Below are 19,385 nucleotides of genomic sequence, written 5' to 3' on the forward strand. Positions count from 1 at the left end.
ATTCGGCATTTCCAAACAAATAATTTCACGTATAATTCCTGAAGTCTGCATGGCACTTGTTGAAGTTTTAAAAAAATATGTAAAAGTAATACATAAGTAATAAATAATAATGTTTTATGAATAACAGTAAATTTTTATTAATAACATACCGTCACAATTTATTATTATTCATTCAAATTAAAACAATATTTAAAAAACAAAACATACTTTTTCCGTTTTCGTCAAAATTAAAACATAAAAAACAAGACATACTTTTTCGTCAAAATTAAAAAATAAAAAACAAAATATACTATTTCGTCAAAATTAAAATAAAAACAAAGAATATAAAACTTTTTCATTAAAATTAATAAAAGTATTATATAAGGAATATAACATACCTAACCTAGGTATGTTGATTCTAAAGAGGACCCATCTGATGTTTAATATATTGGATTGAAATTAACTGAGTTTGATGTAGATTGTTGTGCTTGTGGCAAATTTTGATAAATAATATGAGGAGAAGAAGTTTGACTTGAAGTATGTGTTGTTGGAGGTGGATTACCATCAAATATCGGTAAAGATGAACTGATATTGCTTACGTTCCCATCAAATTTTCCCATATCTACCTCAAAAAGTATATTGTTGAAATAATACTGAACAAATGATATTGTTTTTGGAGTGTAATTTCGAAGTTTGTTTCCTATATGAGTTCCATATGTAGTACACTCATCGGGTGGTTGTTGACTTAATTCGATGTTCGAAGCAGATTTCTTTAAAATATCAAATGCTTCATCAATTCTGGAGTCTGTATTAGCTAAAATTTTTCGTTTTTTTCCTTTTGGAGGCTGAACTGGACTTTGGCAAGTGAACTCATTGTTATTTGCAGATACAAATTGTTGTTGTTGTGGAAATGTTTGTGTTTCACTTGGATCAAGTGTATCCTCCTCTGACATAAAAACATCGCTTGTGTCTGTGGATGTTTCTCTTTCAATTCCAGTATATGGTGAAGCACACATATCTCTTGCCTCACTTGGAATCTAAAATAAAAAATAACAATAAATATATTAAATTAAATAATAATACCTGTAACACATCGTGATGTAAATTACAATACGTGTGAATATATTATACATATATCGTATTATACATGGTATTATTCATTATTAAGAGGACGCTACACCGAAAGCAAAACGTATACAACGGCCGAGAGAACGCGCTGTTAGGTGTTTTCATGATCCGCAAGCGCGCGGCGTTTAAACCACGCCCACTACTCACAGTCGGTGGCTGGCCGACGATTTTGCTCATTCGGGAGCGACGTTTATTATTTTCTCAACCTTCGTCTTTGACGGATCGCGTAAGTATAAAATGCATACATGTAACACGTATATTATGCCGCCGTAATATTTTTAGTATTCATGCGTACCTATACGCGGCTCGTATTTATTGCATTATTAAATACTTACTTCATAAAAAATGTATTTAATATCTAATATATAACATTATAACTGTATTCTAAACTAATATTACCTAAATATCTAAATATTATGATATTGTAGGTTAATTAATTGAATTTAATATTATTTTACGTTATACCGCTACCTCATAGGTATATTTTTTAAATTACATTTTTTGCGTATTTCTAAATATTATACACTTTTCACACATCAGTCATCTATTTTTTATAAGGTTCTACTTTTCTACCTATCTTACTTACAATCATTTGAAACCTACGATTTACTAATAACTAATAAGTAATAACAAAGATATTATGAATTACGCGTGTATTCAATAATATATTTATTAGTTTGTAATTAATAAATAAAACTCTTGTTTACTTTAATATGCGCATATTGATACCAATACAATAAAACAAAATTTTTCTGAAAGGAAATAAATTGGTTATGGAAATATAATTAGAATAATTAGATACAGTTTATAATGCAAGTAATAACTAATAAAGTTAGATATTTCATATTTTTATTTATAAAACTTTATATGTAGGTACCACACTACTAGTTATATTACTTGGCTTTCTCTCGTTCTCGTATATCACTTTTTAGCATTCTAGTTGGGTAAAGTGGTTGTACTATTTCCGATAGTAAACATTGTAAATAAAATATAAAACAAATAACATTAAAAATATTTTATGTTACAGTATTATTTTTAATATAAGTCTTAATTGTAATTATTAATTATATATATATATTTCACTTACGCTTTAAGTTTATGAATCATTTTAGATTCCCAAAATGTAGAATCATAAAGAATTGTCTATGAATAGCTCAAAAAAAGTCAAAACACTTTGAAAATTTAACCGTGTATATAGAATACTAACATAAACATTTGGTGAAAATTTCAAGTATTTACAGTGATTAGTTTTTGAATTACAACAATATAAAAAAATCGATTTGGTCGAAAACTGGTTTTGCGTAAAAATTCCCGTTTTTCTTTCACTTTTTTTTTGTTTTTCTCGATTTTTTTGAAAACTGTTGGAAAATTTTAACTTTTCACCTCTATAATGCACCAAGGATATTCACTTTGCCATCGGAAACCACTCCTGAAGTTTGAAATTGAAGCATTTTTTCGACTAGTTATGCTGTACACAGACACAAAAAAAAAAAAAAACACACATCATTGTAAAATCAATACATTCATCACTCCGTTCAGAATCTAACACACACATCATTGTAAAATCAATACATTCATCACTCCGTTTAGAATCTAAAACATCCACTTACCCGCTTTTTGTGTTTCTTTTTTAATAATAATAAATAGTTGTGGATTATTATATTTTAGCACTCAACAACATTTGAAATATAAAAACAACATTATAATAATATTATGAACTTTAATATAATTTGATACACATAGGTACTGAGTACAATAGATATACCTAGAATATTATTACTATTTTAATTTTTTTCTTTGTGCCTCCTTTATATATTCGGGTTCTCTAATATCCGTGATTTCGAAGCGTCTACCATAAAGTGGGTCGACAATTTCTGGTAATAAACATTCCATGTAAAACCTAAAAAATAATAATTTTACAATTTGTTGTAATCTAATTAATAACTATGTTACCTACTAATAAAATTAATTTTTACCTTTTAAGTTTTTCGGCCATTTTTGTGTTCCAAAATACTTCGTCATATTGAATTTCCTGTATACTTGTCCAATTAGGGGTATACACTACAAAGTAACACAGTCTGCGATTTGTTATTCGCATTTGTCCCATAACTTGGTAATAATATTTATGCTCGCGTTTAAGTTCAATTCTGTTGTCATTCGTGATGTTGCAGTATTTTAACTAAAAAGAAGCATATTATATTGGCTTATTAATACAATAATAATTCAATTACGTAAACAAAAAATACTTACTAGTTTATTTTTCACAGCGTCAACGGCGTTTAAGGTATTTATTGCCACAAATGGACATTTTATTTCTACTATTCCATTTTCTCCAACCAAACCATCTGAATAATAAAATGTAATGTAATACATTTAATGACTTTTTTAAATATATGTAGGTACCAAAAACGCATACTAATAATTACCAGGACTTGCTGCTAAAAAAGGAAATTCTTTATCGGCAAATAATCCACATAACTCAACAGTCTTTCCACTTAAAACTTCGAATTGAGCTCTACCTTGAGGTTCCATTTCAATACCATAAGAAATTTCTCTCGATGTAATATTTGACCCATAAAGAAGACTCAATACTTTTTTTCGGCAACTTGTATTCTCTCGCATTTTACATATGTCACCGAAATTTGATGCAGTAAGCCTCTTCCTTCTTTCATTGTACCAGTCTTGGCTATGACTTTGTTCTTTTGTAGTACATTCAAGTTCTTTTCGATCAACTTTTTCCAATTTTTTAAAAAATAAATTTTGATTTCTACTTAATTCTTTCTTGGTAAGAATATCATCTAAGGGTTCTGCTAAACCATAGTGCATATCCGGTCCACTAAATCGAGTTGTAGTTAATTTAGATCGTTTTTTGCCACTTTCAAATAATCGTTTCCTTACTATAGTTGTATTTTTTCTAATTCTGTCAATGTTTTTTAAATATCGTTTAGCAAACATACCTAAATATATTAAATTAAATTATAATTAATTGTATTAATAATTAAAACAATAAATACGTTTTAAATTTATACCTGGGCTTTTGAAAACTATTTTTTTATGTACAACTCGTAAATAGTTTTTTGAATTAAATGCCACTACAGCTGCCTCGACTCTAGTAGTGTAGTTATTTTTTTGTGTGAAATTAATTCTTTTGCCTCCAACATGTTTATTAATCAAGCTATTTAATTGCTCGCATGGGTTATTGTCTACATTTTCTATAAGGCTATCTGCATTAACTGATAGTCTGTACACTATGTTCCGAATATGTCCCATCATTCCTGCTTTCTCAGCATCAGGAACAAGATTCATTTCACCCAATTTCGGACCAGAATAAAAATATTGAGCACAGTTCTTGTGTTCACCAAGTCTGTGATAAACACTGTTTGATATATCTCGTCTTAGTTCTAAAAATAAGTAATATAATAAATAATAATAATACATATTTACCTATATTGTCCTATGATCGATAGCGTTATTTGTTTTAAGGTAACTGTTACTAATCATATAATTTTATTTTTATAATTTTCATAGATTATTTATTTTATTAAGTGATTTCTTTCTATTTATACGAAAATTTAATAAAATGTTCTAAATATTTTGAGATAGGTGTATAACATAATATTATCTTTTCAATTTTTAATAATTATAATAGTAACAGTCATCATACACCTATTATAATCAATCATAATATTCTTAAAAATACCTGCAATTTTTTGTTGAATAGATGAACCGCGGTTATTTAAATGATAATCTGTTGCTTTTGTTATGTCAGAACGAAAACGTACAATATTTTTAACAATGCATTTTCTGACAGTTATTGGGTAGTCGGTTCGTTTCGTGAGTGCCATCAGTTTGGTGCAGTAATTTCTTAGTAGGTGATTCCGACATTCAATTTTTTTAACTTTAAAATCGCTTCCGTAAGGTAACACATCGTTTAACCTTTTGGTTACACTACTGTCACCATCACCTAATTTAATATTATAAACAATTGAAATCAAATGTAATTTTTTAAATATATTAATAATTAATAAATGAAATAAATGAATTTAATTAGTAAATTATTTACCGATAAGTTTGTTGTATTTTAGACCATGCATACTGAGGCTATGTGTAAACCCATCTAAAATAGAATCGGCTTCCATTGCAGTCGATGTTTTTTTCCAATTCAGAAAACATAAATGGCTAGGGGGTTTTTCTTTTTCAACATTAGCTCGTTGGCAAACACAACAGTAACGATTTCGTACACCAACAAACAGAACCTTTTTTGTTTTTAAACCAATGATTGCGGCCTACATTAAAATAAAATTATTATTTCACTTTTGTATGATAACAATTAAAATATATCTTACAGCTCCAGAAAATGCATTGAACTTCGTCTTATAACTTCTTTTGGACCATTGTCCATCCGCAATAACAGTGCACATAGGGATTCCTTGCTCATCAACATTTCCGCTTTCTATAGCTATTCGTCGCTCTTCTTCGCCAGCTTTTTTCAACTCCTCGATAAGAGCGTCATTAACAGCATCGCTCACAGTAGATAATTTTTTTAAGTATGAGGTTGACGATAACGAAGGAATTTCTACTGAGGCGCAAAATTCACTAAGTTGAGTTTGACCTATTCCTGTATAAACATAAAGGGAAATAATATAAAATACATTTTAAAAAATGTCTATATACCTAATAGGTATTACCTACCTATAAGTGGCATATTTTTATTTTTTTCTGAGGGGGATGTGTCTTTTTTATCAGTAAATAATTCTAAAAACGGGTTTTAGGGGTTCCCTAAAATGTAAGACACCCCCCTTCCAAAAAAAAAAAAAAAAAATTATCCAAAATACGCCACTGACCTAACCTAACCTCTAAACTATAAAATATACAGGTATAAAGTAAATATTTTATTTATTATAGAATTCTAAAATACATACCGACAGCCAAAGTACCATTAATAACTGCAAGGTTAATTCCTAAGTACTTGGGTTCATTAATATTTTCCGAATTAATTGAAGATTTTATACCACACATTTTGCACTTAAATTGAAATATTGAATTGAATCCTTTACGAATTTCTTTCTGAAATTCCATGTCAATGAATGAACAGTCAAATTTGTCATGTTTACTCTGTTGAATTTGTGCGAATATATGTTGTATATCAACAATCCTACGACCTTCGAGTGACCTAAGAAATATTTAAAATCGCTTATAAGTTATAACATATTTGAACAAGTATGTACAGTCGTAAGTATAGGTAGTATATGATAATAATAATAATATATAAGTACATTGTAATAATAGTATCGTCTTCTCTTGAATCTTCATACTCGATAGGTAAAGCAGTGTTAGTAATGGCAGAAATATTGGGATCTGATATACCAAACAATTCCACTTCTGAACTATTTGCATCAGCATTTATATCTTTGCGTGGAGTACTGACAAGCGAAAAGCCACAAGTTTTCAACTGCGATTGTATTATGCAGTCAACATTAATAGCTGGTTGATCAGTCATAACAGAAGTATCAGATATACCTAAGTTCATTGGTTCTGGTGTTTCTAATAGATGATTTTTATTTTTAATTCTATACAACATAATGAACATAACATTTTAGAATTTTACGATGAACGGAGTAATGAATATTATATTGATATTTTTTGTGTCTGTGTCCAGAATTACTAGTCGAAATAAAATATTGTGCCTATGCATTTTGATAATTTTTGAATGTACCTATTGATTTTACAAATTTACAATGATGAATGTTTTTTTTTTTTTATTTTTTGTCTGTCACCACCTTTTAGAGCAGTAAAAATGTTTCGATTTTCTTTAGCAGTACCTTTTCTGATAGCAAAGTGAATCCAGTTGGAACTTGGGGGGAGGGGGGAGGTCAAGAGTAAAAATTCCCCAGTATAGTTTTCAAAAGCGCCGTGAAAAATTAAGGAAAAACGCGAATTTTTTCTCAAAACCAACATTTTCTATACACCATAACATCTTAAAAATATTTTGATTTATCTTGAGCTGTTTACGAACATTTTCAGTTTCCAATTTTTTTAGGTTTTTGTTCTATAGATGTCTATACAATTTCATTTGTTAGGTAAAAAAGCTAGACAATTTAATACAATGCTCCTAATTTATTGTTACAATGAAAAATATTAAAAATCCTTAGTCACAGTTTTTTTTTCTAAGCATTTAAAGTTCATAAATTGACAAAATATGGAAAAATCAACTTCAGGGGTGGTTTCCGATGGCAAAGTGAATATCCTTGGTGCATTATAGAGGTGAAGAGTAAACATTTTCCAACAGTTTTAAAAAAAATCGAGAAAAACAAAAAAAATGTGACAGAAAAACGGGAATTTTTACGCAACACCATTTTTCGACCAAATCGATTTTTTTATATTGTTGTAATTCAAAAATTAATCACTGTAAATACTTGAAATTTTCACCAAATGTTTATGTTAGTGTTTTCTATACACTGTTAAATTTTCAAAGTATTTTGAATTAAATTTTTAATTTTTTTTAGTATTTTTTTTAAAATAACGATAAAATTTTTTTGGCCGGCCAGAAAATCTTTAAAATTTAATACAAGGATTCTTATAAGTTGTTCTTAAAATCATAAAAAAAAAATCCAAAATCGTTGGTCACAATTTTTTTTTATAAGTGCGTAAAGTTCGAATTTATACGAAATATGTCAAAATTGCGAAAATTTGCAAGTAATTTTGTGGATGAAAAATCGTAAAAATTTTTTCTTTCATAACTAAGTTTTGAAAATTTGGTACAAGGTTCTCCATACATTTTTCTTCAAATATTTGTAAAAAAAACTCTGACTGAAAGAGAAATCATCTCCGTTCAGAATCGTTTTTCGTATACAATAATAACTATCATTGCATTCAAATTTAACAAACACATTATAGTGACCTACTCTATGACCGAGATCCACCCCACTCCCTAATATACAGTAGAGCGACATCCACTTACCCGCTTTTTTTCATATGCGTTTGAAGTTCAATTATTGACAAATTCGTCAAAATCACGAATATTTGCAAATTATTTTGTAGTTAAAAATGTATAATTTTTTAGGTACATTAGATATTTATTATTGGTATAGTATATACTATATAATATAATATTATTATATACTTACTGTAGGTTTTGTTGATTGCCCCCACGAACTTTTTTCATACGAGTACTTAAAGTTACTCTTCTCGTAGATCTTTTAATAGTTCTATTTTTTTTTGGAGACATCGCAAATATTATAATAACGTTCTTGACTCTTGAAAAACACTTTACATTTTATAAATCAAAATCACAAATTCACAAGACTCAATACTTATACGATAAGCTAATGACAGACTGAACAGTTTAATTGATTATCTAATTTATATCAAACACCATAGATAATAATCGTAGAATTTGTCTATATCAATAATTCTGTTATTATTATTTTTATTAATAGTCTGAAATAGTGTTAAAACTCTATTCTTAGAATCGCCGACGGAACCCCAGACGTCGGGCACCGGACCGATAACGATATGTTTATGTATGTATGGGGGTGGGGGAAATCTTGTTCACCAAAACGCCACGGGTTGTTGCAGCACTGCTGTAGACGACGAAAAGTCGAAACTACGGTTTTATAAAATGTTGAAAGAAAAACACGTTTCATGCGAGCTCAGTGTTTGAAGCGTGTGGTAATAGTATCAACACCAAATTTTCACACAGTATAGATCAGAAGTTTACCTGTGTCATAGCGTCGTTTTTTTTTCGATATCTTATTAGTTCTACCTTTAAAAAGGTTTTGAAAATTTGTTTTTTTTATGTTTTTTCAAAATTAAATTTAAAAATATTGAGTTAAGTTAAAAAAAAAAAAAACGACGCTATGACATAGATAAACTTTTGACCTATATAGTGTGAAAATTTGGTATCCATTATATTACCACACGCTTCAAACACTGATCCCGCGTGAAACGTATTTTCGGTAAAATATTTCGGGTGTGTGGCGTCCTCTTAATACATTTTCAAAATATTTGCGAGCGTGTTAGCGGAGCGATGAATTTATTGATATCACAATGGTGAATGTTTTTTTTTTTTTTTTAATTATTGTCGATAATAATTGTTTCACTCAGTTAAAATAATTTAAAATTTAATACAATGGTTAGGTTAACATGGTCTTATTAACATTTATAAAAAAAAAAATTAAAAAAATGATTATTTCAAATGTCTATAAATAGCACGAAAAAAGTCAAAATATTTTGAAAATCAAATCACGTAAAGAAAATGGTAATCTAAATAACTGGTAAAATTTTCAAGTATTTACGACTTATACTATTTGAATAACAACAAATATTAAAAATCGTTTGAGGCTAAACCGTTATTTAACGCGGTTTTGTAAAAAATTAAATTTCAAACACTCATAAAAATTTTTTGTCTGAATCCGGTAGAGTTTTTTTATACAGATAATTGAAGAAAAATGTATGGAAAACCTTGTACCAAATTTTCAAAACTTAGTTATAAAAGAAAAAAAATTTACGATTTTTCAACCACAAAATTACTTGCATATTTTCGCAATTTTGACATATTTCGTATAAATTCGAACTTTAAGCACGTATAAAAAAAAATTGTGACTAACGATTTCGGATTTTTTTTTATCACTTTAAGAAAAACTTATAAAAAACCTTGTATTAAATTTTCAAGATTTTCCGGCCGACTGAAAAAATTTTATCGTTATTTTAAAAAAAAATACTAAAAAAAATTAAAAATTTCAATTGTCTATAAATAACTCAAAAAAAGTCAAAATTCTTTGAAAATTTAACTGTGTATGGAGAACGCTAACATAAACATTTGGTGAAAATTTCAAGTATTTACATCGATTAGTTTTTAAGTTATAGCAAAATAAAAAATTCGATTTTGTCGAAAACTGGTTCAATATTTAGAAAAAAAGCATAAAAGTTTGGCTACAATATATTTTTTGATTATGTAAACTAATTAATTAATTATGTAAACTTCGATTAATGTTTATATTAAGCCACAACAAAAAAAAATATTTAGATATTTAGTATTTAAGGTTCCTAAACGTTGAAACACAAACAAAAAAATAATGTTAAATTTAACATTGATTTATAAACCTACAATTTATTAGTAAAATATTAAAGTTTAAAGAGAAATTAAATACAAATTATTACTTAAACAACAGTATTTAAATCTTTATATCATAATTTATGTAAAACATATTTTAATGTTTATTAAACCATGAAAAATAAATATTTAGTATTTAAGGTAGCTAAACATTTAAACGTGAACAAAATGATAATGGTTATTTAAACATTAACTTTTAAATATTATATTTAATGATTAATTTCAAACTTTAAAATAGAAATGAGGCGTGGCAAGGCAAAGTGATTTAAGTGCCAAAATTTAATTTTTTGGCAAATCAATAAAAACTGTCCCAAATTTACAAAAACAATTAAATTTTTATTTTTCAAATTTTGATAAATCATGAAGTATAAGATTTAACAAATTATAAAAAAAATTTTGACAAATTATAAAAAACAAATATTTTAAAGAATAAGAGTGTCAGAAATGATCTATGTCCAACAGTTTAAGCACTTAATATTTTTTCAAAATACAACCTATTTTCTTCACTTAAATACTGTAACATAGCTTGGAGGTCTTTTTTCTTCGTTTCTTTTAGTGGCACTACACCCGGAAGACTTTCAATTTCTGCATTTATAAGGTTTTCAATTTGTATTCCTCGTTTAAAAATGTTACATGTTTGAAACGGCAATAGGGAACTAAAATTGTTCTTAAAATAAACGATTCCTGGGCTATCTTTTGTCACTTTCAACTAAGCAACTTTACTTATTCCCAGCTTCGATGTATCCAAAAATTTTGCAGAGGCAGTGTCAAAATCAAAAAATGTTTTTTTCCCCATGTCAATAACCTTGAACGGTCTGTCAAGTCTAGAGCTGCGAATAACACGCTTTACATCGTTCACATTGAATAACTTAGATCGTTTAGCTCGTTTTTCAATTGTAGCAAAGTCTCTATCTGAAGCTGAGTAGCTATGACCTGATATAAAAAATGTATGTTCAATCGTATCAAATGTGCCATTGACAACCAACCATATGTAAAGGAAAAGAAGCATCCTATTTTTAAGTTGCCCTGCACTGTTATCACTCCAAACTGTTAGATGACGTTTGTAGGAAGAGAGATGTCCTGAATTAATAGCTTTCATTAAACATGAGGCAATTTGGTTCCCTCCTCGCCCTTATTGCCCCTCATGCCACACGCACATGATGCCATTGGATGTGTCTGTTACATGAATTCCAAAGTTAAAGCATGAAAGCTGACGACTGTAATACATGCTAGTATGGGATAGTTTAGGCAGTGGGTAGACTTTTTGTAGATCCATAGTAATAGTACACGTTTGACTTCCAGGTAATGTACTTTTCGCAGCATCAACTTTAATAGCTTCGGTGACAGCATCGACTTTACGATGGTGTAATTCAAGTTCTGTCTTACCTGATGAGGCTACCAGTACGTTATTGTCCTTTCGTTTAAGATCAAGAACATCACACGTTTTGCACGTATCCACTCTTGGTCTTTTAAATGAAAGCTTAAGAAAGTCTTTTAAAAAAACAGATCGAAAAAATTTATACGAAATCGTTGTCTCAGAATTTTTAACTTTGTAAGCCAAGTATATTCTGTTTATGTTTAGATCCGGACTTAAGTAGTCTTTTTCTGACTTGGCCCGACTGTAATGACTTTCGTCTCTGGGAAAGCTATTAATATGGTTTTTAACCATTTGCCTGTCCTTTAAAGTATATTTGAACGTTTTTACCCCACCGCGTTTGTCTTTAAAAGTAGTAAAACCAGCTTTTTTTCTTTTAACAAGAATTGTCACTTTTTGAGGACTGATAGCAAAAATGTCAATAATAACAACGACAAAAATAAAAATAGCATGAATGGACTTAGATCAATTAGAGCGAATGCCATGTGTGGACATACAGACAGCTCCATCTATAATATTGCTTACCAACAATTTATTGATAGTTTGGAGATAGATCTCTTTACACAGTATTGGTATGGGCACATAGATCATTTTGGTGTAAAAAAAAGTATTTTTCAATTTTTGGCACTTAGATCACTTTGCCTCGCCACGCCTCAAATCTAATACAAGATTTAGTTAAATGTTGAATTTTAAATATTTCATTTTTAAACATTCAAAGAAATGTTAAATTAGCTTTATATTAATAGATTGTTATTTTTAACCTTTATTAAATATTAATTAAAACATTAATATTTCAATATTTAATTATTAATGTATTTAAATGATACATTTAATGTTTAAAATTACAAAATGTTTATTGGGATATGAGTTGATTAACTTAACGTTTTAACTTAATTTTTTTTTTTAATGTAGATGCCTTCCACGTTAAATGAGTGGCTTAATATTTCAAAACAATTTGAAACGACATGGAATTATCCTAATTGTATTGGTTCTATGGATAGAAAACACGTAGTCTTGCAATCTCCAATGAACAGTGGTACCCAGTATTTCAATTATAAATCTTGTTTTAGCATTGTATTGTTTGCATTAGTCGATGCTGACTACAATTTTCTCTTTGTCGATATTGGGTGTCAAGGATGTATTTCGGACGGAGGAGTGTTCAAAAATTCTGAATTAAACAAAAAAATAAAAAGCGGAAAATTAAATTTGACCTCACCAGTACCTTTGCCAGGGAAAAATGTAGACATACCATTCGTTATTCTTGCAGATGGGGCTTTTGCCTTAACAAATCATATTATGAAACCGTATTCTGGAACCCACGATAAAGGTACAAAAGAAAGAGTATTTAATTACCGTTTGAGTCGTGCACGACGAACTGTTGAGAACGCATTTGGTATCTCATCTGCCGTCTTTCGTGTTTTAAGGGGCGATTGTAAACTCCGCCGATTTACAGGTAGTTGATTTTAGGGTTGGATTTATAACATGTAAATTCCACCGATACATTTTTTTTACCTGAAAAAAAATGTAAACTCCACCGATACGTATTTTTGACCTGAAAACACGTAAACTCCACCGATGGTAAAATCCACAGATTAAAACTATATGTATAGAATATACACATCAACTTTCGACTGACTTATCTTAAACTTCATCTTAACGACCGCAGATAAAATCATATCGCAATATCGCGAAACGAATGCATTCGATAAAATATTTTCGGAGACACATTTTAGTGCGTCCGTTGATTTCAAAATGAACACATTAAGTGAATTAACCAGTGAACGTGGAAATATGTTGCTTTGTTTGAATAATTTTAAATATTACAAACAAACAATTTTAAAATCCGGTGAAGAAAAGTGGCGGTGTGAAAATAAAAAGTGTTCCGCGGTTTTAAAAACAATTAATTCTGGAGAAAATCGTTTAATTACATTTCAACGAACAGAACATACTCATGATGCGTCAACCGAAAATAGCCTTCAGCGACAAGTGCTTAGTACTGGAGCAAAACGAAAGGCCTTAGAAAATAATTGTGTAGCACCAAGGAAAATTATCAAACACGCATTAGACGAAAGTTCATTGGATGGAAATAACAGTACAATACAGGTTAGAGATGTAAACTATGCTAAAAGAAATTTATACAATACTAGGAGAAAGACAATACCAAAAATACCTATAAATTCATTTGACGTCCATAATTTTTTAAATGAAACCCAATGTATGACGAGTAGAAATGAAAATTGTCTTCAATATAATAGTAAAGAAAATGGTATTATTATATTCTGTTGTAAAATAAACTTTGAGGCTATGTGTAAAACAGAAATTGTTTACATGGATGGAACATTTACATATTGCGTAAAGTATTTTTGCAGTTGTTTACGATACATGGATACCTAAATGGCCATTACGTTCCTTTGTGTTTTTGTGTATTAAAAGATAAACACGTGTCCACTTATTCTGAATGCTTTAAAATTATTAATGAAATATGTTCATCTTATGGTTTTGTTTTTGAACCAAAAGAAATCATTGTTGATTTTGAAAAAGCAATACACAATGCATGTGATTTAATTTGGCGAAATGCGAAATTAATGGGTTGTAGGTTTCATGTAACACAAAGTTGGTGGAGAGCAATCCAAAGATTTGGTTTAACTGAAGATTATAAAAAAAAAACCGAAGTAGGTGATTGGCTTAGAATTTGCTTTGGATTAGTATTTTTAGACTCTGAAGATGTTTCTAATTTTTTTGCAATGGAATTAATGTCTATAAAGCCCGAAAACTCAAAATTAACACAATTTTCAGATTATATTTTAGACACCTATACTCCGTTTCAAAAGAGAAGACACCGGGCGGCGACCAGTTTCCGTTCGGCGGCGCGCATCCCCCACTTTGTCCCAGGGAACCACTTGTTTGATTAGCATGGTTGCTAGCGCTCCTAACCGATGATAAATATTTGACTGGTCGTTATACCGAACGATTCAAATTCCAATCTTTTGTGTGTATCATTTGTAATATCCTGTTTACACGCAGCACACCGTCACTAGCAAACGCTCAGTACCTAAATTGCATTTGATTTTTCATTATTATTTTTTTAATTTTATTTTGTTTACCGAAGAAGAAATGGCTGGAGTAGAATTTTCGTCGCCGGTTAAACAAAATATCAAAGGAAAGGTATGTATATTTTTTTAACTTGAATCAATTGTTTAAGAAAATGAATATCGACCATTTCATAGAAGCCGTAAAGTAACAAATATTCAAATTTAAAAACGTGACATAATATAAGAAATTTAATTAAATTTTGAAAAACAGTCGATTAAAAAAATGAAGTTCATGCGGTTTAAGTTATTAGTTGAATCAATGGTTGATTATAAGCCTTATATAAAATATATTAAATTTTATAATCAAAAATACGAAATATAACATGAAAAAACAAATTACTAATGTTTAAACTATATTCATTTCATTAACAAAATTAAATAAAAAGTAAACCGAATACTACTTCTTTACCAATTAAAAAATTTAACGCTTTATACTATAACATCTATTACAAAGATTTAGTTAAAGAAATATTTATAAAACTGTTGAACAAGATACTGATACCCACTTTTTTCTATAAAAAAGTATTTTGTAACTGTAACTAATTTATACACCTAAGTATAACATTTATTTTATATTAAAGTGTTTTTCTGTGATATACATGAGACACGTATAAAATATTTTTTTTCTAGGATATTTAACACAAAAACGTATTACCATGTGGTAAACCGATATGTTCTATTGTTTCCTTATGAGTCGTTTTGTATCCATATAAGGACATACCAACTGTGCCCAAATGACCTTTTTTTTGTAAACTGTGCATCTGTGTCTGAAACTTATTTCAATATAGGTATACAGCATTTTAATTCACTACGTTATCTTTTATGTAACAAATGTGAACTGTTTATAACTATATAAGTTATAAGGCAAATAACTATTATTTACAGTTATTCAATTTAATAGTTTGGTAGGCAATAACACGTGTTTGGGCATTTTATCCAAAATCACATATCGAGTTTTTACGATAATATTTTAATATATATTATAGCGAGTATGCATATGAACCACCAATTTGAGAAATGACTTAAGTCAATAAAAGGTTATTCGGAGAAAATAATAAAAAACTTTTTTTAAAGAACCAGTTACCAATACAGTATGTAAATTAACTAGAATGTCAGTAGTTGTGATTCGAAAAATAATTCAGATATTGTAATGCAGTTTTTTCAATGTAAATATGACTAATTGCCTACCTTTAATATTGGTCAAAGTAAAAATAATAAAAAACCACTTACATTTTTTTGAACATTTGAAAACAGCTATTTCATAGAGTTATTTACTTGTAATATGAAGAAAAAATAATATTGAAATCCGTTTAATTTTGAAAGATCGAAAGAAACTTCTATTTAAAAAAATAAAATATAAAAATATAAAAAAATATTATAGTTAAATTGTATATTTTTAGTAACTATAATGATCAGAACTCATAACTTCTAGCATTTACACATTTCTTTTTAGAGGATCTGGAGACGTATATTTGAGCTATTAATTTGTTTTAAAAACCTAAGATGTTAAATGTGAAATTCTATGTTGCATATTTTTGCATATTTAAAAGTTAAAATGATGTTTTGCTTTTTTAAGTCTTTCTCAGTACCGTAGCCTTAAAACATTTTTTTCTTAATAACAACAAGTAATTATAGAAGTATTAATTATTTATATTTGTAATTACATTACTTTTTAAACTCAAAAAAAATGTAAATTTACCAAATAAATAAAAAATTAACTTAAAAAAATTTAGTTACAATTTTGATAAGGAATTAGTAATGTAATTTAATTACCAAAAAATAGTAATTTCACCAACACTGGAAATTACGTAATATAAAACTGCTCATTATTCATTTATAAACTTAACTTTTGTAAAAAAAAATCAACCCAACACGTGAATATTCGATTTTGATAGGTAGGATATGAAAATAAAATACAATACGATGTAATAATTCAAACACAATTTAAAACTACTAACAACTTAAAACTTATTTTATATTGGTAGGTACTATTAATTTTACTATATGCAATGCAATTTTAAAAATATAAAGATTAATTTAAAGATATTATCTTTTTTTTACGATGAAACTATTCATACTACTTTACGTTATTTCCAGTAAGGTATAATGAACTCGAAAGTTAATTACACAAATTATATGGTATACATTTATTGTTTTAAAATAATTTATTAAATAATTCTACAATTTTAAAATACTTTCAATTTTAAATTTCGAAATGTTTTTTATAAAAATTAATGTTGTGCAAATCCAGTGCTTGGTAAATAATATTCTCGCTTTCAAACATTTTTTTAAAAACTATTATTGTGATAAATTAGTATAAAAAATTTAAAAAAAAAATGTTAAGTAATATTACTATTGTAGTACTAAATTTCTCACTTCATTTAAAAAAGTTTAAAATTGAAAAAGTCGATTTTCATTTTTATAAAAATGTAGATAACAAGATATATTTATTTTTTTTAGTTTGTTTGTTCACGTCAACGTGAAATGATAATCAATGCGTATAAATCCAAATTGGCAGTCGATCCAAATTTGACTGTTAGAAAGGCGCGCGAAATCCTCTCTAAGGAATTGGGAATTGGTCAAAAGACAATTTCAAACACAATTGCCCAATATCGCGAAAACAAACAGTGTCTTCGCCAAACAAAATAAAAATTTTCAAAAACGTTGAAACAAAAGTAGACGATTTTGATAAATATGCCATCAGAAGGAAAATCCATCAGTTTTGGTTTAATCGTGAACTGCCGACGTTAGATAAAATGTTGACGGTAGTTAATGAAGATAAAAGTCTACCAAATTTCTCCCGCACATCATTATATCGATTAATGAAATCCATGGAATTCGAATATGCTAAACGAGGTCGTAACAGCGCGTTACTTGAAAAAAACGAGATAATTCTTTGGCGAAGACGGTACATTAGAGATTTACGAAAATACAGAGAAGAAGGTCGTCAAATTTATTTTCTCGACGAAACTTGGGTAAATGCTGGAGATGTTACGAGCAGAATATGGAGTGACAATACTGTACAATCTAGCCAAGACGCTTTTTCCCAGAGACTATCAACAGGCGCAGTCAATCCCACAGGTAAAGGGAAGCGACTCACAGTAGTTCACATAGGGTCCGAAGACGGATTTGTTCCAGGTGGGCTTCTATGTTTCGAATCCAAAAAAAACACCCAAGACTATCACGACGAGATGAATGGGGATTCTTTTCGTGATTGGTTGGAAGGTGTTTTGCCGAGACTCAAGGAAAATTGTGTAATTGTGATGGACAACGCTCCTTATCACTCAGTGAAAAAAAGAGAAATGTCCAACTACGCAATGGCGAAAGGCAGACATCATCAATTGGCTCACAAGTAAAGGGGAGGTAATCGATAACTCGATGATAATTCCGGAGTTATTAGAAGTGGTAAAACGATTGAAACCTTTGTATTCAACCTATGTGATTGACGAAATGGTTAAGGAGCAAAACAAAGTAGTCTTACGTTTACCTCCCTACCACTGTGAGCTAAATCCTATAGAATTAGCTTGGTCTATCGTCAAAGATCACGTAAAAGCCATCAACAAAACTTTTAAGCTAGCCGACGTACATAATCTTCTAATCGAAGGTACTGTAAAAGTTACTGTTGAGATGTGGAAAAACTTTATCAGCCACACCACGAAAGCAGAAGACAAGTTTTGGGACATGGATAATTTGATTGATGAACTGATGGCAGAACAACAGAGAGTTGTACTAACTATCGGCAATTCTGATGACGAAGATGATTCTGATTTTTCTGATTTTTAATGTTTTTTTATTTTTGTGTAAATATTTAATTTGTAAAAAATTGTCAATAGTAAAAAAAAATCAGTCACATAAAATATTTAATTTGTATATTTTGTGACTGAAGTTTTTTTACTATTGACAATTTTTATTTTTTAATTTATGTGTAAATATTTAATTTATATATTTTATGTGACTGATTTTTTTTTACTATTGACAATATTTTTATTTTTTATACATTATATAGTTACTCGTTTGTACATTATTATTTCAATATTTGTGTATTTTATATTTATCATACAGATATATCTAATTTAATCTATAATAAATTCCGTATTTTTTATTATGGACTTATTAATAAGTATTATGTTTGCTAATAAAATTAATTTTTTTTTAAGTACAGCTATTTATATAGGACTAAGCATAATTCAGACATAATTATTTGGGAAACCGATTATTATTACGCAGTAACTTGTATTTGTTTAATTTTGTTGTACGGCATTGATTTCATTCTTTGTAATTCGGTGTATACACATCGACAATAGTCGGTAAAGTTCGGAAATGATCATCGGCGTATGGTAGTGGGGGAAATTGTGGTAAAGCGTTGCTACGCTCGTCATTCGAGCTGCGCAAAACCGGTGTCTTCTCTTTTGGAACGTAGTATACACTACAGAAGAAGCATTATTTCCACCAAATATTTGGGCTCAATGTAGCGCTGAATTGAATTTAACTACAAATGCATGCGAGTCGTTTCACTCACATTTAGCTCAGTCATTTACTAACACACATCCAAATATACATCACTTTACAAAAGCTCTACTAGATATTCAATCATTCACTTACATTAAATTAAACAGTATTAACCCGTAAGTGGTATGGTGAAAATAAATCACGCTAATGGTATGGTGCGGTCTCCTGGACCACTTAATTTTGTTAA

At 28.8% G+C, this 19,385-nt stretch overlaps 1 protein-coding gene and 1 pseudogene across 1 annotated transcript; both read right to left on the bottom strand.

Moving 5' to 3' along the window:
- Nucleotides 1-377: 377 nt before the first annotated feature.
- Nucleotides 378-19,385, bottom strand: part of LOC112595691 — a 26,642-nt pseudogene continuing 7,634 nt past the window's right edge.
- On the bottom strand, nt 2,887-4,674 carry LOC112595692. The gene is made up of 3 exons (XM_025340989.1): nt 4,645-4,674; nt 3,084-3,220; nt 2,887-3,007 (listed from the first exon to the last, which is right to left on the bottom strand). Exons 2-3 carry the CDS (start codon nt 3,212-3,214, stop codon nt 2,887-2,889), a joined length of 252 nt encoding a protein of 83 aa, XP_025196774.1. The 5' UTR covers nt 3,215-3,220; nt 4,645-4,674.

The sequence above is a fragment of the Melanaphis sacchari genome, unplaced genomic scaffold, assembly GCF_002803265.2.
Source record: "Melanaphis sacchari strain LSU unplaced genomic scaffold, SCAv2.0 Contig292_pilon_pilon, whole genome shotgun sequence".
NCBI classification, from domain to species: Eukaryota; Metazoa; Arthropoda; class Insecta; order Hemiptera; family Aphididae; genus Melanaphis; species Melanaphis sacchari.